Source organism: Scomber japonicus, chromosome 9 (assembly GCF_027409825.1).
Source record: "Scomber japonicus isolate fScoJap1 chromosome 9, fScoJap1.pri, whole genome shotgun sequence".
In the NCBI taxonomy this organism is placed as follows: Eukaryota; Metazoa; Chordata; class Actinopteri; order Scombriformes; family Scombridae; genus Scomber; species Scomber japonicus.
Window position 1 is genome coordinate 32292080 of NC_070586.1, and position 24516 is coordinate 32316595.

General features: G+C 39.5%; 2 protein-coding genes across 3 annotated transcripts; both read left to right on the top strand.

The window, feature by feature from the left end:
- Positions 1-12271, top strand: arhgap25 (Rho GTPase activating protein 25). Of its 2 annotated transcripts, XM_053324724.1 has the most exons (11): positions 1-295; positions 3609-3811; positions 5190-5277; positions 5920-6033; positions 6487-6691; positions 7591-7723; positions 7867-7940; positions 8165-8286; positions 8892-9046; positions 10125-10657; positions 11498-12271. In XM_053324724.1, the coding sequence occupies exons 1-11, from the start codon at positions 232-234 to the stop codon at positions 11697-11699; spliced, it is 1893 nt and encodes a 630-aa protein (XP_053180699.1). In that variant the 5' UTR covers positions 1-231; the 3' UTR covers positions 11700-12271. The 2 variants fall into 2 exon arrangements, with proteins under 2 accessions (XP_053180699.1, XP_053180698.1); XM_053324723.1 differs by lacking the exon at positions 1-295 and having other exon boundaries at positions 3491-3811.
- A 6838-nt stretch (positions 12272-19109) lies between these two features.
- bmp10 (bone morphogenetic protein 10) lies at positions 19110-23068 on the top strand. The gene is made up of 2 exons (XM_053324726.1): positions 19110-19760; positions 20140-23068. The coding sequence occupies exons 1-2, from the start codon at positions 19352-19354 to the stop codon at positions 21222-21224; spliced, it is 1494 nt and encodes a 497-aa protein (XP_053180701.1). The 5' UTR covers positions 19110-19351; the 3' UTR covers positions 21225-23068.
- The last annotated feature ends 1448 nt before the right edge of the window (positions 23069-24516 follow it).

Below are 24516 nucleotides of genomic sequence, written 5' to 3' on the forward strand. Positions count from 1 at the left end.
TAAAGGCAACATGAGGAGACGCGTTTTTTAGGGCTGAAAAAAAAGAAGAAGAAAGATTAACACACAGGAAGTAGGAAGTGTGATCTGCGATACCTCTAGTGTGTGTAGCTGTGTGTGAGTGTGTATCACTGTGCGTGTTTGTGTGTTTGTGTGTGTGTGTGTTTTGTGTACGTGCTCCGGTCGAGTGTTTGTGTGAGATGATACACTGACCTGTGCTATGAATTAAGGACAATGTCTCTGAAACTACCTCGCAACTGGGACTTCAGCACCTTCAAGGCTGAGACAGCTCGAATAGGTAAGTTAGTGGCCGTGCTGCGTTCACTGACTGCAGCAAGGATACAGAGCTTTGACATGCTGTCATCTAAAGGGTGTAAAATGAACTACAATTCCTCATTTGACATAAAACCAGAATTTGTAAAGAGTCCAAATATTTGAGAACATGTTGTTTTGGATATGTTTATATCATTGAAGTACTACCATATTAGTTCAATTAAAATGGTTTTATTATGAGAAAATACATCTCTACACTCACACCTTTTTCCTCAGTGATAATGATGATAGTGGTTGCCCACTGGATTGCGGTGACCAGAGTTGGTTTCAGACAATTTTTTGACACCAAATCACTGTTATGTCATGAACTTACTATATTAAGATATACTTTGAATATTTCAAATGAACCCTTGGCGGTTGTAATGAGAGGATGATCATCCTTGCTCTGTGTGCATGTGTGCAAAACTATGTGCAGCCATCTATTTCAGACTTACTGTATGGTGGTCTAGACTTGCTAATTCTGTCTTTACCAGAGTTTTGCATTGGGTAGAATCAGTGCAGCAACATGCTTTGTTTCCCCTCACGCTTAAATGGCACAATAATTACAACATTCTAAATGAGATTAGCACACATGCATGGACAGCAGTACAGTCCTGCTCTTGTTCACATGATGTACCATTTTGCTTGCAGAGCTAATCATTTTTTGCAATCAGTGGTAGTGGAGTGTTGAGCACAATTGAAGGAAGTATCTGCCTACAGAGCATTTATTCTGTCTGCTTCATGAAACTGCTTCACCTAACTGTAAGTCACTATTCTTGGCATGTTCTTACTTAAGTATGACCATAGATGTATAAGAGTATGACAGCATGTCTTCCTGCCAGCTGGTAACCACCTTGTGATTGTTTTGTATTGTTGTTTATGTAACATGACAGTTTTTCACCCTAGGACTGGGGTGATGCAGACTTTTTAGCAGGAAAGTGAGGCAAGACCTCCATTTCTGCAGAGCTCTGACTTAGTAGTATGTGCAACTGTGCCTATGCATGTGAGTGTGTGTGTGTGTGTGTGTGTGTGTGTGTGTGTGTCTGTGTGTGTGTCTGTGTATGTGCCTATGAAGTGTTTGACTTTTCACAAAAACTTGAAAAGACACAAATTCTACAAGAGTGATTGTGATAGATAACACTGACTGCTTCTCATAGAAGAACTCAATTCACTTGTTGCTTTTGCAGGATTACTTTGCAGGATGCATTCACTTAGTTGCAAGAATCAATGAGAACATTGATACCACTTTCATGTCTGTCCTGGAAATCTGAAGCTATAGCTTGCAGCCAGTTATAAAGCCTGGAAACAGCTAACATGGCTCCATCCAGAGGTTAAAAAAAATTCAACCAGCACCTCTAAAGCTCACTAATTGTTTGACTGGTTACAAAATGGAAGTGTAAAAATTTCAAGCTGTTTTATTTTCCTTTGGATGGATATATGCCGGACTATTTCTTATCATGTATTAGCTAGCTTTGGAGGTCTCGTATTTGTCCATATGAAGCTACAGTAGCCACTGAGAAAAAGAGAAGAAACGGCTTGTTTGTTTAATCAAAAAAAGTGTAAAAATGTAAAAAAAAAAAGTTCTACTTTGGACAGATATATGCTGGATTATTTCTTATAATGCATTAATTAGCTAGCTTTTTTATGTTTTTCCATTAACGATTAAGTTAAAGTGGCCAGTAGCTGGCTTTGCATAAAGACTAGACAGTGCCAAAGTGAGGAAACAGCTAGCTTGTCTGAACGCTCAAAATGACACTAGCACCTCTAAAGCTCATTAACATTTGTTATTTTGTTAGTTTAATTAGTTACAAAAAAGGAAGTGGAAAAAATGACAAGTTGTTTTTTTTTTCTTTGGGTTGATATTTTCTGGACCATGTCTTACGATGTGTTAATTAGCTAGCTTTGGAGGTCTCGTATTATTATTAGCTGGCTGAGCATAAAGACTACATGCTAGCCTGGCTCTGTGCAAAGGTTAAAAAAACCCACCAACACCAACATTTGTTATCTTGTTTGTTTAATCAGTTACAAAAATCTAAGTATAAAAATGTTGTTTTGTTTTTTTCTTCGGGTTGATATTTGCTGGACTGTTTCTTATCATATAAAAGCTAGCTCTCAAGGTATCAAACTTGTCCATTAACTATGAAGCTACAGTAGCCAGTGTGTGGGTTTAGCATAAAGACTGGACAGAGAAAGAGAGCAAACAGCTAACTTGGCTCGGTCCAAAAGCTCAAAATCTTTCAGTTTATAACATGTCTTTTTTGTTTAAAAAACAAAACAGCTAGCCTGGCTCTTTTCAAATAAATAAAAACCTAGCTACACCTCTAAAGATCATTAATGGACACATTTTAGGATATCAAACCAGAGACATATGTCATGCATTTGTGGAAGTGATCACAAATTGTGGCAAGTTTAAAAGAGCTGAATGTTTGTCAGTTGAGGGTGTGGTGTGACATCGGCCACTGTGTGTGGGCTCAGGGTATCTGAAGAGCACTTTAACTTTCCACTTATCAAGGGAGGATGATGCTATTAAAATTAGACCAAAGCACTTTCAAGCTTCTAGGTGGGGACCCTCAAAGTGTCCCTTGCCCTCCAGAAATGATGTGGTAGCTTCCTGTTTACTTCAGCGTTGCCCTTCTTCTTCTCTTCTCCTCTATCATCTTGCTTAACAAGACACAGTGAATTTAAGAACAACTGAGCAACTGAGATCAATCTCAATCCAGATATCTCTGCAGTCAAACCACCCAGTGTGTTGCTCGGCCTGCCTCCATCTGACTCTGTCTCCGCTGGGCCACGTACACCTCTGCCTCTGTTCTTTCATCACCCCATTTAAACTCCTCAGCATCGGTGCTTACAGTCACAGAACTGTTTTAGAATACGAGTATCAGTTAAGTATGACATTCATACAAGAACTTCAGAATAGGATGACTGTTTGCTGTCAGTTTCAGTTTAAATTAAGCCTACACAAAACATAATCTCCGACCTTTCTAGTGGATTGTGTGACAATTGCAGACTACTGTGATATTTAGAACAATCAGAGCTGTATTCATGCACACTCCACAGGAAACTGCTCTGGTCAGACGAGTGGTTTCCTTTCACCCTGAAATGTTAAAGGGGGGGGGAACGAAAATAGATCTCTAAACTTTGACAGGCTGATGCATATTCATATTCAAAAGAGGAAGTTCTCTGCTGCAGTTGAGTAGTCCTGATGTTTTGGCAATGTTTCTCTGCTCCGGCTGTGACACAGCACTGTGGGGATTGTTTGACATTTTTAACAACCTCTTTCTTGTGGTGCTGGGCAGCACGTTCCAGGAGTGTGATACCTGGAGAGGGAGGCTCAGGCCCGGGCTCGCCGCGCTCCCCCAGGTCCATGGAGAGGCCGCTGAAGGCTGGCTGGCTGAAGAAACAGCAGAGGTCTTTAGTCAAGAACTGGCAGCAACGCTACTTTGTGTTGAGAGGAAGCACTCTGACCTACCACAAAGATGACAAGGAGACCACCGTCCAGGTAGGACACTGGGATTATAGTTTATTCTAACCCTCATCAATGTAATTATGTTTACTATGTATACTTTGTTAACAGAAACCCCTTTGTTGGCATAAAACACATGTGCACATTACTCCGTATCTAAAGCAATTCAGACCCTTATACGGATGTATTTAAAATAAAACAACTTTGTAATTTTTTGATGAGAGAAGACTTTACAAACAGACAAAATTAGTTTATACATTTAGTAGTATAAAGTTAGTTTTTTATTTATTTAAATGACAAGAGTACTTATAGATCAGTTCATAGAACTGTGTCATTTATCATTTCCAATCAACACCACAAACACTAGCTGTGTGGCTAACTTTGCACATTTCCTGTAAACAAAACAAGATGAATGATCACTGAAGCCTCACAAGCATCTGCTGTCCTGTCAATGTGAGTGTTTTTGTAAAAGCAAAAACCTTTACTGGCTTATTATAACTGTCTATGAGGGAGAGCTGTTCGATATGTAGACTGCAGTGTCTATCTATCTATCTATCTATCTATCTATCTATCTATCTATCTATCTATCTATCTATCTATCTATCTATCGATCGATCGATCGATCGATCGATCGATCGATCTATCGATCTATCTATCTATCTATCATGATCTATGTATGTATATACAGTATGTTATAATGTATTAAATTCCTCCTCAGGAGGACAATGAACAGCCTGTTCAGTGTACTTCTCATAACTTGTATCATGAGCTGAGCTTGTTAAGGTCACCTCATACTCCCAGATGTGTTAATTGTTCTCCCTTTCTTTAGTGGTGAGTAGTAGTGAAACAGGAAGGAGGAGCAGGAATGAAAATGTCATAAAATAACCATATTCCCATCAAAGCAGCCCACCACCACCACACATCCTCTAATTTGTGGATATGTAGTTCACAGTACACAGAATCAATTCAATGGTCATTTCCACTTTTAAACTGAGTTTAGGAACAGGAGTGGGAGGTGAATGGGGAAGATAGGTAGTGGGCTGCACATCACAGTACATGCTGTAATATAAACAATGCATTCATAGAACATGAGTGGTCCATAAACCAAATTAATAATAATAGATCAGTAGTGAGCTTTTTCTTGCGTCTTCCTGTGTGTGCAATCATTGCCACAATAAAAAGGAAACTGCTGACTGTGAGTTAGCTGATTTTCCGTTGATGATACTGTAGCAGCCCTGACAAAGCAAAGATGCTGCAGATTCTCTGATAACTCTGAGAAGACAATGCTGTGTTGTGGTTTGTGATTGATTCTAAATACTAGTGGTTGGTATTTAACATGAAGGACCTCTGATGACAGTATACTAATATGTGTATACTTCTATGTGTGTTTGTGCCCCTGTTTCTTGGTCTCCAGGGAGTCATCCAGCTACGGTTCAGTAAAGTCAATGAACTCCCACCAAACCCCGATGACCCAGGGAAGCACCTGTTTGAGATCATACCACGTAAGTTTAAGCCAACAATACTAACTGCATCCAGAAACAAGCAGAGCTATTCAGCTTCAGATGATTTAGTGTAGTGATATATCAGTGCTGTGAATGTATGCAAAGCTGTTGCTGTGTACATTATATTCTTTTGCCAGATGCTTTTCTCCAAACAAGCTTCCATTGTTTTGGCATGCACATAAATTGGATGTAACTTTGGGTTCACTGTCTTACTAAATAACATTTCAATGTGTAGACAAGAGCAACTTTTAGATTTAACAATTCACATTGCAGCCAACCCACAAGCCACATGCTAATTATACTGTCCACTGCCATTACAATTATAATAAGGTAAATTCTTTTCATTTCTCTCTTCCTCATTTCATAGCCTTTTGTTTTACTCGTTCTTCTTTAAATGCTACAGTATAAAAGCATTTCCTGTATGCCAGTTTTTTTTAAATTATGGGCCCCTTCCAAAAATGGGTTGCACATGCCTTTGTAGTGGCGCCCGCATGAAACCAGGCATGTCTGTGGGAGGTAGAAACGAACACAAACTGATAGAAATCACAAACTTCTCTGCAAGTCACATTTTGTCCCAGGTTTGTCTGTACTAGTTAAAAATTTTGTTGTAATAAGACACTTTTTTTCATATTTATTTTGCAGATACAACAGGAGACAGAGAGCGATGTCCTTATGTGTTCATGGCAAACTCTCAGAGTGACATGGATGATTGGGTCAGAGCTCTGCGCAGGGGCATCGGAGTGCACACAAGCGGAGGTCCAGTAAAACCTTAAACCAGAATTATTTGTTTGTTATTTTTTCCCCAATTTTTGCCCATTTAACCCCCAAAACGGAAATAATTTATAAAAAATTTAAAATATGCCATATTACAATCATCTGATTTAAAATGACAGCTCAGTGAAGAACTATAGTTTGAATTAGTCATACATTGTATACAATACATGAAGTGCACCATCAGGAAAGTTCATCTAGATTATAGCTATACCTCATAGATGATCACATAGTACAGTACATGATGTAACAGTATCTTAATATAAAAAGTAAAATATCTTCCCATCTTGTTTTAAGTCCAGTCACCACCAGAATATGTAATGTACTCTAATATGTACAAGATATTTAAAAAATGGTGCTGAAAGTATAAAATGTCCTCCTATTCTATTGCATGGACATTGCTGCTCCAACATGTTTTATTTCTCTGTGTTCCTGCAGTATTTGGAAAGAGTCTCAATGACATAGTGACGTACGAGCAACGCTTTGGGCCTCGCATGGTGCCGATCCTGGTGCAGAAGTGTGTTGAATATTTAAAAGAACATGGACTGGATGAGGAGGGCATCTTCCGCCTCCCTGGTCAGGACAACGCCGTCAAGCAGTTCAGAGATGCCTTCGATGCAGGAGAGAGGCCTTCCTTCCCAAGGTAACACACACCAACACATGACTTCTGTTCAGTATGTGGTATGACATAGGATTATTGACATACAAGTAATAAATACTCAGTATAAAGGGGTTATAGAGTGGTTTAATCAGCACATAAATGCAGTCACATATCTCATAAACAATTAAAAACACCAAAAATGTCCTTAGAAATCATTTTACACTTCTGTACAGGTAAATGTATAAACCTAAGAAGATCAGCACTATATAAGGAGAAAAATGCCTTAACCTCAATCAGTCAACAGCATCAGCTTTTTTTCTCTCTGAGAAAGCGCGGAGAACTGAGAGAGATGCAGAAAGGCTGATAGATTACTCTCTACTCAGAGCTGAAGACGATACCACATCCTGTTCTGGCAGGCACACAGGAGGATGTCTGTTTTACTCAACATCACAAGCACTGCCAGAGCACTGTCTATCCATTAAACCTGACATGTTTGTCTAACTTTAATGGTAGAGACAGTAAGGGCTACTCAAGGACCCATTATGTTAATTTTCAGGCTAAAGGTTTAAAAATACAAGAAGGATTTAGTGGTTTTAGTGGTATTTTTGGCAGGGTTCAAACAGCTAGGATTGAATCGAGGCCTGCTGAACATACAAAACAAGGATCAAAAAGTCCAAGATAAATGAAATTGAAGAGGACTGTGTCTTCATTTGTTGATACAAGAGTAATTCTCACTACTAAACTTTAAAAAACCTCTTTGCTCATGGACACTCAAAGCAAACTGTTTTAAATAAAAAATACAAAACAAGTCTGTACATCAACCAAAACTGGCTTCATGCACTAAACGGAAACACTGGGCTTGTGGGGATTGTGTGTTGAAGGTTTAAATGTCAGCTGTACAATAAATGGATGCTTGTTGGTTATTGTGTCATCACCTGCAGTGACACAGATGTCCACACGGTGGCATCTCTGCTCAAGCTGTATCTGCGTGAGCTGCCAGAGCCTGTGGTGCCCTGGACTCAGTACCAAGACTTCCTGGACTGCACCAACCTCATGGATGCCAGTAGTTCAGAGGTGCATTACTTTTATCAGCCTAAAACATGTCTGATCATCCACACTGTATGAATACACACTGTGTTTGTGTGCACATTTAGAGAAGTTCTGTAAGGAGCTTTGCATGTCCTTTAATCTTTTGCTTATGTGTTGTGTCCTCTCAGGGCATGGGTTTGTTGGAGAAACAGATCGCCCTTCTCCCCAGAACCAACTACAACCTTCTCAGTTATGTCTGCCGGTGAGCACAAAGCATCAAAGCATTATGGGATATTCCAGAAAATATGGTTTATGTGGTTTGGAAAGATGATGTCCTTGAGCAAAACTTGCTACTCTACATATGCGATAAGATTCTGATTAACCTTGTATGCCAAATACATAAAATTGGCAAAACACTGTACTCAGATCAGCTTCCACTTGTCTTTTGCGTGTTAACTGGAATAATCTTGTCTTTTTGTTCTGCAGGTTCTTGTTTGAGGTGCAGCAACACTCCAAAATCAATAAGATGAATGTAGAGAACCTAGCGACAGTGATGGGGATCAACCTGCTCAAACCTCAGATAGAAGACCCTATCTCTGTGATGAAGGGTAAGAACACATCACCAGTGTATCCAGAAACAACTGATCTGTAGCTCATAGAGGGCTGGCAAACATCCCTCTGGTGGTTATTCTTTCTTTTTTGGAAGAGCTAAAAATATGATCTTGACTTTATAAGAATGTGAATGACATTTTGGTCCAAAACAGGCTAATCATTATGAAACTCTGTCGTTCACTATGTAGGACCACCCCTGAAGCCAGACTATGTGCGATTACTAATCTTATTAAGCAATAACATTTGGCAATACTGTGAAATGACTACATCCTTCTCATTTTTAGAGACTATTTTTAATTAAATTAAATAAGCTTAATGGAAAACAACCTCAGAAGTTATGGTTTGTCTCCCTTAGTTACCTTTGTAATATAAGGGATGGAACATGTTGTGCAACAGTATGTGCCCCATGAACTTTACCAAACATCTTAGTAATGCTGCTTCTACTGACACATGTCTACATCCGCTGTACAAAATAACTGGAAAAAGAAGAAAAAAGAATAAAACTAGCTTTAAGATCTAATCAAAAATAAGAATAAGAACACAAAGATAAGACGTTTTGATCATGAAAAGATGACAGTTTCGGTTTGTTTCGTCTTCACAGCGACTCCTCAGATCCAGAAGCTGATGACAGTGATGATCAGACAGCATGAGACTCTCTTTCCTCTCTCCAAAGACGTGATTCCGTCCCCTCCCTCAAAGAAAGCAGAGTCCCAGAAGAACGCTCCTCGAAGCTTTGTAGGCTGGGAGTCCGCAGAGGTACGATCAGTCGAAAACGTTAATAACGTGTCCTGTTTTTAGGACAAACATGTTGTGGTGTTACACAGGGGTAGCACCAGAATGTAACAGAGGACATGGCAGTGTCCAGTGAAAAAAAGACCACACACCAAAATCTCTGAAACAGTTAGAATTAGTAGGACAAAGTTGTCAGGTATCCAGTGTGAGACCTAGATATATAGAAAACAATGTTGGCAAAATCTATCTAATTTTACACACCACAGTCAGAAACAGTTATTTGCTTTTGACAAAATAGCAAAGTTTTTGAAAGTTGCTTTAAGCAGCTACAAGAAATTGGCCCCCTTTTTTAAAGAAATAGTATGACATAGGGCCGATACTGGATTTTTGGAGCTGCTGCTGATACTGATATTAGGGAATAAAAAAATTCCAATATGGATACATTGGTTTATATATACAGAAATGTACATAAACACATGAAATGTAAACTTCACTGGGAAACATTTGTACGTATATATTTAAAAAGGATCAAACACAGAGAAAATGCTGCCTACGTAAAGTTAAAAAATAAAAATATATTGGTACATATTGGACAACATATAGGCTGATACCAAGATATATGTGATATATTGATATATCGGTCAACCGGTATTATCAGTCGGACTCTAGTATGACATTTTGGGAGATATATTTGATAGTGTCCTTGCAGAGCATAAAATGAGAACATCACATTAAACCAGCAGCCAGAAACCAGATAAAAACCAGGAACCAGGACTGGAGCCAGGGGTAAACAGCTAGCCTGGCTCTCAAACAGTTCTCCATTTTACACAGTTTTATGTGTTGGACTGTTGAATAGCCAAGAGTAGGGACTGTACAGAGTTTCTCAAATATTCCCCTAACAGGCAACAGCATTGTGTCTCACCGATAAGATATTCAGGAGAAAATGTTGTCATATTAAAACAAAATTAAAGTCTCAAATCCCACTGATTGTTTATGATTTAATAAAAAAAGCCTAATCTTTAATTTGAATATAATGCTTTGACATTTGTACATAAAAGACTTTTCTATCTGTAATTCATCTTCAGTTATCTGTTTCTTTCAGATGGGTGATGCCTCTCTGTCCGAGTCTCCAGAAGAGGAGGAAGACAATGACAGTCCAGAAAAAGACGACCCCCCAAACAACCAACAGGATCCCATCTCACCTTCTGCAGACGACTTCGCCGGAAGCCCCCGCAAACGCACCCAGACCCTACCCACCTTCAACTGCCCCCTCACTGGGATGGCGGCGAAGGCTGACGCCCTTAACCGGTGGAGTCGCATCCAGGAACCTATAGAGGAGAAGAGTGGGACATTGTCAGAGGACATTTTTAAAATCCTGGACCTTCGGAACACAGGGTCATTGTTCGGAGGGTCTCTGATGGGCACCAAAAAGGGAGAAGATAGGTCCACGGCCCGCAGAGGAAGCGATAACACAGGATGCACCGCTGCTACCTCCCAAAAACCTGAGAGTGATTCCCAGCCTGCTCAAGTCCTGACTCATCAAAAGAGTGTAGAGACCCTGACGGTGAAGAGTCCAGATCAGCAGGTCAACAGCAAACCTGAAGAGAAGAAAGAGGGTCAGCAGCTCGTTGACAGGTGAGCTCCGCAGAATAGTCACGGTGTCAGATTCATTACTAACTCAAAGTGTTCCCTCACCAACCTGACTGACACCTTCATCCATCTTTCTTCAAAACTACAGCTTAACCTAAAAGTCTTGAAAGGTTTTTTTTAAGTGCAAGTGCTACAGAAACCTAGTGACCCAGGCGTGACCTCCATCAATCTGCATTTCCATTAAGTGAAGGAAATGTGAGAGGTAGAGTGAAATGTGAGGCAGCAGAGGTCATGATTTTCTGGTTTTTGGTCCTTAGTATGGCTCAAACACCCAAAACACTCCCATCATGCAATTCTCTTTATTAGACCCTTTAAGCAGCCATGCTTTTTACACTCTATGACCATGGTAACAAAATTTGTCATTTCACTTGAGGAAGTTGTTTGAAACATGACGGATTAGGACTTTAAAGATAGATTTACCTTTTTACAAAGCCCTGAGCTTACTTTAATCCTACACTGCAGCAATATGTTATATGTCATTTCTTATCCTTAAAAAATGTTGATCCTCCAGCATAATTTTTGTTAAACTGTGGAGAGTACATGACGGAATAAAAGACAATCACTGCATTAGAATCCGGAATATTCCACTTGAAAACTTGTTGATTTGTGCTGGAAGTACTAGAAATAATTTCATCCTACATAGCTGTAAGATAAAAATAAATTCAAGCACTCTTTATTTGTCAAAGTAACTTGCAGTGTAACTCAACAAAATGTTGTGTTTCGCACCGATGAGCACCAGTACATGAATTGTTTTCAGAATAGATGGAGTAGCCTCTTTGGATCCTGTACATCTGCACCCTCTCTAACTCTCGCTGTCTCTTGCAGTCTGCAGCAGGAGAACGAGGAGCTGAAAGCAATGGTGGCTGAGCTCCAGTGTGCTCTGGAAACAGAGCGCCGCCGTAAAGCTGCTCTAGAGATCTGCCTGAAAAATGCAGAGCGCAGCCGGGATGAAGCCCAAAAACGCAACAATGAGCTGCAAAGAGACATTCAACGGTTCCTCACCAAAGAACCACAAGCTCCCACCTAAGAGTCTGTTTCAGACCTGATAGAATAAAGACTTATGACCTCATTAACCACAACAGAGCTAATTTCACAGGCACTACTTCTGGAAAGTAGTGTGGAGTTTCCCAAGTTGGCTCTGTTGGGTTTAGAAGTTAAGTTATTGGCTCATTTGTTTTAGAGTCTGACAGTCTGTTGACAAGTTGTCAAAGACTTTTTTATATCACTATTAGATAATTAAATTAAAAATGGTGTCACTGTATATGAACCTCCTTGATTTGGTTTAGTTCTTATACAGGAAATACAGGAAAAGAACACCTTAATTGAAAGGTGAATTATTTGCAATTGTATCGCCATTTTGCAGCTTGAAAAGACAGGATATGATGTTCCACGGAACTGGAAGAACAGATCATATCAGCTTTGGACAAACCCTTCGATCAGAAGACAACTGGACTGTATAATGCACAGTGGACAATGCAAATACTCTGTTGTCTGTGAGGTGAAGAGTATCATTTGTTGCTATTTTTCTGGTAAATTAATTAAACATCATAAATAAAGTGTGGTTTGTTTATGCACAAAATAATACCACACACTCACAAAACCCACACTTACAATTAATGATAACTGCTCATTATTGATGATAATAATAATACATTTTAAGGGACTTTAAGGACACCTTACAATGCAACAAAAGAAGTAGACCAAAAGCTCTAATTGAAGTGAATATGGTCTGGATAGAACATCATGATTAAAGTTGAATTATAATGAGTATTAAGCTGTGATTTGAACTGTATATTTGAGTTGAGCTGATGTGTGTGTGACAGTAGTAATTTCCAGAGTCAGACAGACAACAAAGCAGTCTGAAAGGTATGGTCATGGACAAGTCATGGACGGCTTCGACGGTAAGTAGTAGAATGAGTCACGTGATGAACACTGAGCCTGTGGCGATGATCTTATGTAGTCTATCAAGCAAAAGACTGAAATAATGGGAGAAAAATGGAAAATGATTTCTGTTAAGGACACCAGCACAAGACATAGACAAAGTGAACATAGTGCATGATGGCAGAAAACTGTGGAAAAGTAAGACATCTTCATTTATAATCATTACATATGCACAAAATGGGGCAATAGTTTAGATCTATAAAAACAAATTTGGTGAGACAATGTGCAGACCTGTAGTGAAACCAATGCCTACACACATTTTGGAGACAGATTATATTCAATGATTCATTTCACACATATAATTCCATTTAATATCAGATGTTAATAATAGATCCACTTTAACATAAACATTCAAACCACAGTGTTACTTGTGCTTGTAGTGAGCCATTCCATCAGCACCTTTCTATTTTAAAAGTTATAAGCCAACTGAATTTTTTTTATTTATTTTTATTTTATGGTGTAATACAAGTGTTCACCAACAAAACATACAAACAGACCAAACGACACAGCACAGGACAGCGGGGAGAACAACACTTACACAGGACCGAAACAAGAGGGGAAACAAACAGTAAGTCCTCTGTGGAGAGAGACGACACAGAAATAAGACAAGAATAAAGCATGGAAAAAGAAAATAAATTAGAAATAAATAAAAATAAATAAATAAACAAGTAAAAATGTATATATATATATATATATATGTATATATATATATATATCTACATATATACACACATATATACACATATATATGTATACATACATACACAAATACAAACACATAAATACATTGAAAACTAAATACATAAAAATAAAATAAAAAATAATTAATTAATTAATTATATAAAAAAATAAAAAAAATAAATAAATTAATAACTAACATTTTTTTTTAAATGGGAATTGTAACACAAATTTGAGTGTGGAATACATTATAGTGTTGAATTAGTGGAAATAAGGGGGGGTGGGGGGGTGGTTAGGCCCTGCCAACCGCGCCCCCAGCCGTCCCATAGGGGCCCCGGCCATGCCTCCAACCCAAGCCCCCACAGCCCGGTCCGCACCGCATCGCCATATAAAGTTCTATTCATCCCATTATATGTCACTTTACTAATAAATATTATCAATATATTATGTATGTATATGTGCAACAGAAAGTCATCATATATATTAATACTATAACCTTATTATCATTATCAATCAAAGCTACAAGAAGATGTGGTAAGTTGTAATAATAATATTAATAATATTAATAATAATAATAATAGTGAACAAATAAGTAAATAAATAACTATACTAAAGTAAATATAATATAAATAGAATTTTAAAAAATAAATAAATGATAATAATAATAATTATTAATAAATAATTAATTATTCATCCGGTTACAGAGAGAGGAAGATTAAACCATCGTTTTAGATCATGACTGATTTTTTCTGACAAAGGAGTGAAATTGAGCTGTGTTAGCTCTGACAGCCTGGAGGAGATGTTGATATTACCAGTGGTGAAAGCGTGATGTGTGTCTTGAGTTGCAGGGTTCCATGAATTTATTGATATAGGGAGAATGGTTGATTTAGACCAGTTTATGGTGTAATCTGAGATTTGTGAAAATTTGTTTATGAGATTAATTACTTCCAATTGTGTGGGTCTTGAAGGTACAGTAGGATATCATCAGCATATAAATTAATTTTATGTTCTTCGTTTGCAGCGTAAATTCCTTTAATTTTGTGATTGTGACGGATAGCACAGGCAAGTGGCTCAATGAAAATGGCAAAAAGTAGGGGAGAGAGTGAGCATCCTTGTCTGGTGCCCCTGTGTACAGTGAACCTTTGTGATATAATCCTGTTAGCGGTGACTGTGGCTGAGGGTGAATTATATAGAGTTTTTATCCAATTAATGAATAACTCTCCAAAACCAAAACCAAAAGAGTTGTTGTAATAGTGTGAAAAGAAAAATCCAGTTGACTTTATCAAAGGCTTTTTCTGCGTCTAATGAAACTATAATTGTTTTTATTTTATTGTGTTGTGAAATGTTAATTAAATTTATTAGTGGAATGTCGTCCCTTGATGACGCCAGTTTGATCATTGTGGATTATAGATGGAAGTAGGGGAGACTGGGGACAGTTGCAACACTTTTTACATTACTCTCGGTTGCTCAGAGACTATTTGGACTAGGCCCACCAAACCTTTACATATTACATTAAATTTAACTAATTAATTATTATTTATTTAGTAATATTTATCATAGGCCTACCTTGTGTCAATGTGCAGATGTTACTGAAGCTATTAAAACTCAATATTTCAGTGTGAGACAAGAAGAATAGAATAATTTGCTTGGTCCTCTGAGAATACTTTTTTGCTGGTCCAGTACCCTGCAAGCGGTATCTTATTTGATGTCCCGCTTGCAAGTCTCTCTTTTTTTGTGGAACTTGAATAATGTGGTGTGGCATATGTTGAAGGCTTTGGCTACTGTCCTGACTGTGGCCAAGGCTACAATATCTGAGGCTCGTTCTAAAATATTGAGGGGAACCCCTCTGTTAGTGACACTCTTGGCATACTGAAAACAAACAGAATACAATTTCTACTTTTAGATGATTTATTTACTATAGGACAACAAATAAATGGACTTTTCTCCTGTTTTCACAGGAAAATGTATGTGGCTAGTTTGTCCCATAGCACAACAGATAATAATAATTTCTCTTTTTTGCTCAACTAGATATTTGGGAAATAATTTTGTTTAATCAATAGCATTAGTCTCTCATTGTCTTATAATATAATTGCCAGTTCTGTTCATCATGAGCATAGGCACAATAAAATACATGAATTGTGCCTATTTTGAATTTAAAATCTTCAAACATACTGTTCTGTGGTCTGTTTTGATATGACTAACCAATTTACCTCATGGTATCAGTCATGACAAAACATCATGTGCTAGCTGGCCACACTGACATTGACACATGCTAACCATGTCACTGAATAGTAAAACAAAACAATGATTCAAACGTATGGTTCACTCATACAAAAGGTCAGGACAGTATGACAAAAATACAGCTGATGAAAAAAGCTACTTTCATACCTCCAAAACAACTTGTCTTGATAAAAGCAGGACCAGATGCTCAATATAATATATAATAATATGGCCTCTCTCTTTTTGGTGGGCAGAGGGTCTAACTGAGTATGTTCAGTGTGAGTGTCATCACTCTAGCATGCTTCTGATTGGAGAAATAAGACTTGTTGCAACCGTTGCCTGTTGCAACTGTCCCCAGTTTCCCCTATTGTTTCTAAATCGGGATGCCAGTGCCTTAGAGATGATTTAGTTTTTAGTTTTTCTGTGTTGACTAATGATATGGGGCGGTAACTAGAGGGGAGAGTAGGATCTTTTAATAAGACCTTTATTGCAGCAGTGTTCATCTGGGGTGGGAATTGACCTTTTTCTCTAATATTGGCTGAGATCCTTCTTCGACTCTGTGGTGGCATCAGTGGTCTCATATGCAGTGGTGTGTTGGGTAGGGGGATGTTCAACAGACTGATTAAAAGAGCTAGCTCAGTCTGTGGCTGCCCCCTGGACCCTATAGAGGTGGTGGGAGAGAGGAGGGTTTTAGCCAAACTGTCCTCCATCATGTACAACACCTCTCACCCTCTGCATCTGACTGTGAAGGCCTTAAGCAGGTCCTTCAGCGACAGACTAATACACCCCAAGTGTAAGAAGGAGCGCTTCCGCAGGTCATTCATTCCAACTGCAGTCAGATTGTACAATGCTGCACTAGAGTTGCACTTTAGGGTCCTTTTATTTAGTTTTTTAAATGTTATTGTTGTATATATATGTTATAATTGCACTTTAAGGTCCTTTTTATTTAGATTATAATTGTTATTGTTGTATGTATGTGTTGCATTTTAGGGTCGTTTTATTTCGTTTTTAATTTTATTGTTGTATACACTTGTTTTTTTGTTTTTTTTCTATATCACTATTTTTTTGAGCTGCTGTAATATTGAATTTTCCCCACTGTGGGATCAATAAATTTATCTTTATCTCTTTACTCTTTTTGCCATTCCATGACACAAAGCCAACTGAAATTTAAACCAGCTTCATCTGTGATTTATTATTGAAATATTGAGAGCAATGCAGTGGCTCACCACTATATTCCCAATCCCCAGACCAGAGAGGACAGGACTGGGCTGTGAGGTAACACTCGCGGTCAGGATGTCAGAATAATGCCGGGATGTGGTGATTCAGTGGTGACTGAGAAGAGTCTGACCTCCCTTTCCCTGATCCTATGAATAGCCTGAACCCTTTTCACCTCTACCGCATTAAGTAAATGATAAATGAATCATTATCAGTTGTTGAAAGCATTATCAGTTATGAGTGCTGAAAGATTTTTTAATACTGTGTATAATATATCATCAAGACCAATTTTAGTTTAATATTGTTTATATAGGTTTTAGTGTAAATATGAATGAATACAGTGTTGATTGTATTTTAAGATATAAAGTGTTTGCTCTCATCAGTCATGCATGAGTATATATGTTCAATTAGATGCCTAACAAATACTACCAAGTGGTCGGGGTGCCTCCACTGGTCCAAGCCTTGATAATGTGTAGCACATGTGCTTCATAGCACCCGCCTCCACATTCAACCACTTTGTTTAATTTCAGGAATTGTTTAGTTCGATGAAGCAACTGCAGCTTTTCGAAATTTCCTCTGTTACTAATGCTGTTCTCCACAGGAACAGCATGTGCACCAGCATTCATGAGGGCTTTAACAATGACGGTTAATTGTGGGAGTGTAGGGGGTTGAATATGAGGTTTATCCACGTATATAATACTCATAAAGGCAAAAATGCATGACTATGTATGCACACACAGTTTTATAAATCTGAGTAGTTTTTGGCTTTTGTGCATATTTTTGGAACGAATCCTACACGCTGGTTTACAATAAGTCGACAGCCATGCTACCAGCACTGTTGAGCTATACAGCAGTGCTTTGAACTAAAAGCTAACATCAACATGCTAATATGCTCACATTGACAAAGCCAGCATGCTGATGTCAAACAGGTATATTAGCCATGTTCGCTGTCTTAGTTTAGCACAATAGCAAGAATGCACAACACAACATTTGATCCTGATGTCCATAATACAGACCATGTGGATGACACCCACGCTGTGTTTGTGTGTGTGCATGTGTGCAAAAGGACATTGCCATTATCAAGTCTTCTTACAGCTATCAGCAAGATGTGATAGTCTGTTGCAGCAGCAGTTTAACAGAGCGACAGATAACTGCATGTCTGTCAACTGTCAGCTAGGCAGATGAGTGGCAGGGGCAGGAAGAGCTCATTCCTTCCCATCTCTATGACGCACTGCAATCAGGAGTGTATCTCCAGGTCACGCAAAGAAGCTCTGGAATGAAAGACAGTTGTGTAGTAGGATGAAGGTTCAGGTGATGAGCAGGGCAGTTGATCCAAATCTGTCGAGGAGCCAACGTAGGGCATGACTAACCTCATCAGAAAACATCTGAGCAGCATCTTGACTCTGTGTTACAGCATTGCCTATCTGCTTCACCCATACATTCAGTAATGATTAATTGGAGTTCAGTGAAAATCATCCTTGACTTGTTGAAATCTCAAGATTAAATACCTTAATCTAGCTCTCATGAAACCTTGTAATGTGCATCATCTCTTCTTGAGTTCAGTGTTCTTGTTCTTGCAGTATGAAGGAGCCTCTTGTGTCCAGATAACTCATTTCAGACATTGTGTCCCCTTTCCAAAAGCTGAAGTGTACACAGACCATTTGAGCAAACATAAGGGGGATGTGGGGGGGTAATTGTTGCTTTGTTGAATGGACAAGAGTGATTAGTTTGTACTGTTCATGAGCCACTTGAAATGTTCTACAGACTCAGTGAGCTCAGTATCTTTCATCTTCAGTCACTGGGCCTCACACCTCATTGCATTTCAATTTCATTTGGACAAGTGTTGTCTAATAGATATATCCTGTTACATTCAACAATATCAACAGACCAGTAGAGTATTTTGTCAAAAAGAAATGGGCATTGGAGCTTAGACAACAGCCTGCAGAACTCCACCATTTACAAACCAAATAAACAAATGAAGAATATCAACTCTGGAGCACCCACCCAAACAAAATAGCGCTTCCACAAGGAAGAGGCTACAGGACAGTGTTTACAAAATCCTCATTAAGGAAGTTGTGAGATAACACACACTCATGTGCATCACACAAAGTTGAAGGCACGCACGCACACACACACCAGCGAAAAGACCATAAGCACTGAGCAATGCAGAGCCCACCATATCATAGATAAGGGAAAGAAAGAAAGAGCTGGGAAGAGAGAGCAGAGACCAGAGAGAGACTGACACAGGAGAGGACACAACAGAGATGACTCAGACGGACAAAACCAAGCCTATGCCACCCTGTCACCGGAACTGCAGCGCTGTCACAAAGGACATCAAAAGTTGTGCATGAGAATAAATGCTGTACGATCTTCAGGGGGAACGTCAGGAGTAGACAGCGCTGCAGAGAAACTCCCACTGGTCAGAGAAAGGGTCAACAACACTGCTGACTACTTCTGGGGAAACAGAACTTTTTTAGCCTACAGATGAACTGAAGACAATTTAAATTAAGCTTTGGATTACAGGGTCGAGAGATCATTCTGAGATCATTTTGTTGTACTGTTGCAACAGCTCATCCATAGACAACCCCAGAGGGTATAAACTAAAGTGCTTCGATTGTTTTTCCCATGGCGTGCATTTGGGTCTCTCAAGTGGGAACCATTTGCAGCTCCAAGACTTTGCTCTTGTTGTCTTCCATCCTGCTGCTCCAGGGGCCTTTCTGTTTAGAGAGCAGCCCCATCTCCACCGCCCATCAGAGACATCGACCTGATCCAGGGCTGGGAGACGGACATGGAGGGGTGGTGGATCCTTCACAGTTGGAGCAGGATGGCAACATGAACATGCAGAGTCTGCTGGAGAGCCTGAAGGAACAGTTTCTGCGGACATTCAACCTGTCTGGATTGGGTCCTCCTTCACTGTCTCCTGGAGGCACACGAGAGGAGCCGCCTGAGTATATGATGGAGCTCTACAATCGCTTTGCTAATGACCACAGTGCCATGCCCACTGCCAACATAATCCGCAGCTTCAAAAATGAAGGTACAGTACAGCTCTTGTGCTCTATTTTCTGATATGAATGTTAATCATATTGATTGAATAAAAATTAAAACTACTTTTTTCTTTATTAGTCACTGTCATGTTCACTTAACATTTTCATAAAATGTATAATTTCAATGTTAATTTAATTTCCCTTATTACACTGGTGTGCAAGGCCAATGAATGTATGTAGTGAAACTGAGGAGAAAAACTTTTAAATAGATTATCTCTCCAAGTTTGTACAAACCTTTTTTTAGTTGATCATTTAGTTGTTTTAGTTGCCATTTCACTCACTTCACTAAACCTAAGTGTTTGATTTCAGGATACTTTGCAAAACTTGATGCACAGAAGTTTAATTTTGATCATTTTTTCTATTCCCCAGATTCATCTCCCAGTGCTGTAGGTGTTGAAGGAGTGAGGCGCCACCCACTCCTCTTCAATGTGTCAGTCCCCCATCATGAACGTATCACAGCAGCCGAACTCCGCCTCTACACCCTTGTCCAGACTGACCGTCACCTATATGCTGGTGTTGACCGCAAGGTCACTATCTATGGACTGGAATCGCATGAAGGGGATGACAACACGACAGATGAGAATGCAGAGAGAGGAGATGGATTTAGAGGTGGTGGAGGAGAGCACATAGAGCTGGTGGAGTTGGCTTCTCGACAGGTCTATGGCACTGATAATGGCTGGGAGGCATTTGATCTCACTGCAGCTGTTCAACGCTGGCGCAAATCTGATTATGGTACCACGCATCGGTTGGAAGTGCACATTGCCAGCATGGCAAACGAAGATAATGTTCAAGGTATGACAGAGGACAACAAAGAGGAGGATCCACATGAAGGAGACATGAAGATTGACACTAGCCCCGAGGAAAAACACAAACCTCTGCTAATCGTTTTCTCTGATGACCAAAGCAATGATCACCGTGATGACAAGCGTGAACTGAATGAGATGATTGAACATGAAACCTCGAACATGGTTCTCCAGAATGACTTGGGGATGGGCCTGAATGGACTGTGGGCTGAGATGGGCAGGGATGGGGATGACGGAGGTGAAGAAGCTGAGCCAGATGAGGAGGACCTGATCCAAATGCGCTCCAATCTGATCTACGACACAGCTTCCCGCATTCGTCGTAATGCCAAAGGAAACCACTGCAAGAAACAATCCCTGTATGTAGAGTTCAAGGATATTGGGTGGGATAGTTGGATTCTGGCACCAACTGGTTATGATGCCTTTGAGTGCACTGGCATTTGTTCCTTCCCACTGACAAAGCACGTCACACCTACCAAGCATGCCATTGTCCAGACACTGATCAACATCAACAGCCCTCAAAAGGCAGCACGAGCGTGTTGTGTGCCCACCAAGCTGGATCCCATCTCTCTGCTGTACTTGGATGACACAGGCGTGGTCACCTACAAGTACAAGTTTGAAGGCATGGTGGTGGCTGAGTGTGGCTGCAGATAGTCCATGCTTTGAGAGAGTTTAACTCTTAGTAAAGTCTTACAAAAAGAGGAAAGATGCAAAACTAACAATAACCTGATAAAGGAGATAAGCCAAGGACTGTCTAAAAAGAAAATGGACAATTATTGGAATCTCTGGAAAGGTTATTCAATGAGACTGGAAGTGCACGACCACTATTTATGAATCTATGTGTGCTCCAAATGAATGAGTGTGGACAAATATGTATTTTGTACTGAAAGACAGAAATGAATACTTCATATTACAAGGCTAAAAGTCATGAATATCAGTTGCCACCATTCAGACAGTGGAGATGTGCAGCAGATCTACAGCCAACGCGTTGCCAATAGTGATACCCAGGTTTGTCTTCATACTAACAACACTAAAAAGGCACAAGAAAGGACCCAACCAAGTACATTCTAAAGTGTGTGCAGCCTGGTGGGAACTAGTGGGCCAGTTGTTCCCCTCCCTATCCTTCCCCCTGTCTTCCTCTCCACTTATCTCTGGCCTCCTCACTTGATGCAAACACTAATCAGCACTTTGTGTGCCCTGCTGCAGTGAAATGACCTCCCTGAGGCAACCTGACAAGACATGAACTCTCCAAGCCCACCTCCTGCATCCTGCAGCCTCCTGATACGTAGGCTTTGTGTGGGGGTCCTACTGGCACGGTTATCTATCCAAACCCTGTTTCCCACTTCACATGCCTCTTTTCCACTCCCCCAAAGCTACAGTGATAGTAAGGTGTTGGGGGCTAAGAAACATGAATGCCACCACTCAGACTTGGAGAACTGGACGCCATTCCGGGCAACTTTTGAGGTGGTGGGATGGGGGAGTGGGACAGGACAAAGGGGCAGGGGTTGTCCACATTCCTAGGCAACAAACAGTCTTGACTGCCTCAACTCACTGATCTTGCACCATGTGCCATTAGCATATCTCTAACTCTTCTGTTGAGTCATCCATCACTTTTATGGTAAAATCGGCCTTTGGGGACGGTTGTCATTGATGAGCAAAAATCAAGAGTAGCAAAGAAGGTATTGTTGCATTCCCTTTATGGATACCCAAAGGAAATACTTATTTTCTTTTGTTAAGCCTTTTGATACCTCTGCTGCTTGTGTCAAATAAAAGACTATTTATTGTTCTAATTTATTAATTTTTACAGAGTAGATAACTATATATGTACATTTTCTAAGTTACATAGTGTAGAGCAGGTTTGGTATATGTGACAATGTGTTTGCACCTCAAAATTAATTTTGTTTGGAAGAGAAATTGTAACAAATTCTGATGATGAAATGATGAAGAGCAAGTTTTTAATGTATCCAAAATAAAAGGTCTCCTTAACAATGAATTCGTCACTGACCCTTACCATTTAGGAGAGTTGACTCACCATGTTATCAATACAGCTGCAAATATTTTAAGCTAAAATGCCACACTGACATTGTTTTTCACAGTTAATTGTACATGATAAATGACAAATATCAAAGCATCTCAGTCTGTCAAGCTTCCTTTCCATTACTTTAGCAAGGAGCTCCTACCAAATTATACAATGCGTTGCTGACGTTCAGATCATTCAGTCCAACAGTATCAGCTCATAGGTCATAGTTCATACATGACACACAAACAAAGACCCATGGGAAAGTGAGAGGAAGGCCCGCTAATGAACGAAATGGATGGCCTGCTGCTTTTGCTGACAACTAGCAGATGCACACAGCTGTGATGGAAAACCTGTTCGTGAGGAAAACGTGAATACAACAAAAAGATTTGGACGATTTTGACTTTTTCTTGTACTCCCTGAAATTTATGAATGTTGAATCCTGACTGCAAATGCATTAGGTTGATTTTTCCATGTACAAACGCACATTGAAGTTGTAAATAAAGGATACAGATCAGGTTCATGACCTGACATGTCTAAAGCTTTTCATTATTTCTTTGTGTAACACTAGAGATCTGTGACAGATTAAGTAACAGACAGAGATTAGTGATTTCTTTTGGTTTTTGGGAGGTAAAGCTGATATGGAAACATGCCCAAGTAAAGATTTTAAAGAAATATGTGTCCACAGTAAACTTGCCAGGCTATTTTACAGCCTTTTAAAACAATAAATCCTTGGGGAAATCCACTTACTTGCTTTCATACAAAAAATTAGTTTAGCAGATCACTCTCGTATCTGTCGATTAAGCAAAAACCTGAGAACAGCTATCTTATCTTTGCACAAGGACTGGATGTAGGAGGAAACAGTCTGGCTCTAAATATCTAAAAAAATTACCAACCTTCATAAAATAAGGCTTTGTAACAAAAACTAAAAGCGTGGGTTATGTACAAGGCTATTCTTTGCTAGGTGCCATGACATCTTTGAGTCTGTGAGGTTGTCAACTAGCTGATATTAACTGACAAACATTGGATTGGTATTGATCTTCCTGCTAATGCAGTTAGTAGTACGTCACTGGGTTAAAAGCCTGTGCAATTATGCAATAGTCTAATATACTGATATGATATAATATAGTAATGATTATAAAATGTTTCTGCATCTAATATGAACTAAATGTTTACTTTTGGGGGTCACAGTGCAGTATCTGCTAATGCTAAAGCATGTGGTGTGCATACATTGATTTTGACGCAGACTGTGTGTCCTAACAGAAGTTTCACTTTAAGTAGCCCCCTTCCGGTAGAGGTGCCTTTAAAATAGTCTTTGGCAGCAGCACGCTAATGACAAGTGCACTGTGATGTTTCAGAAACCAAACAAGTCAGGCACTAACTGACCTCTCATGTAAGATGAGAGCAGAGGTTGTCTAAAAATGGTCACAGACAAGGGGGCAAGAACCTCAGCAAGTTAGTGGGACAACGGACGGTCTGAGCTATGTAAAGCTCACTAATTGAATATTTACAGAATGGTGGGAGAAATATGAATCTGGCCTTTGTCACTGAGTGGTAAACTTTCATGGAATATGATGAAATGGGAAGTCTTTAGTAGTTACTCAGTTGATAATGACTACTGTAGAATGCTTTGTGTGTTTTTTCTCTCTTGTTTTGACACGGCTTTATTTGTCAAAAGTATTTTGACCTCATCGCTTGCAAGGATTTAGTCATTAATTTAGGACAAATTGCTTGTTGTGCTCCAACGTGCCCTGTAATGCCCCACGCCTTCAGCATGACGTCAGCTAATGGAAATGCGACGTGTGTCTTAGTGTAAACGTGTGTTTTGGTGTGTGTCATCCAAAGCTGCATAACTCGCCCTGACTCTGACGTGGGGTCTGTAATAAGGCCTGATTGTTTCCGTTTTGGGTCACGTTTATCATTCCATCT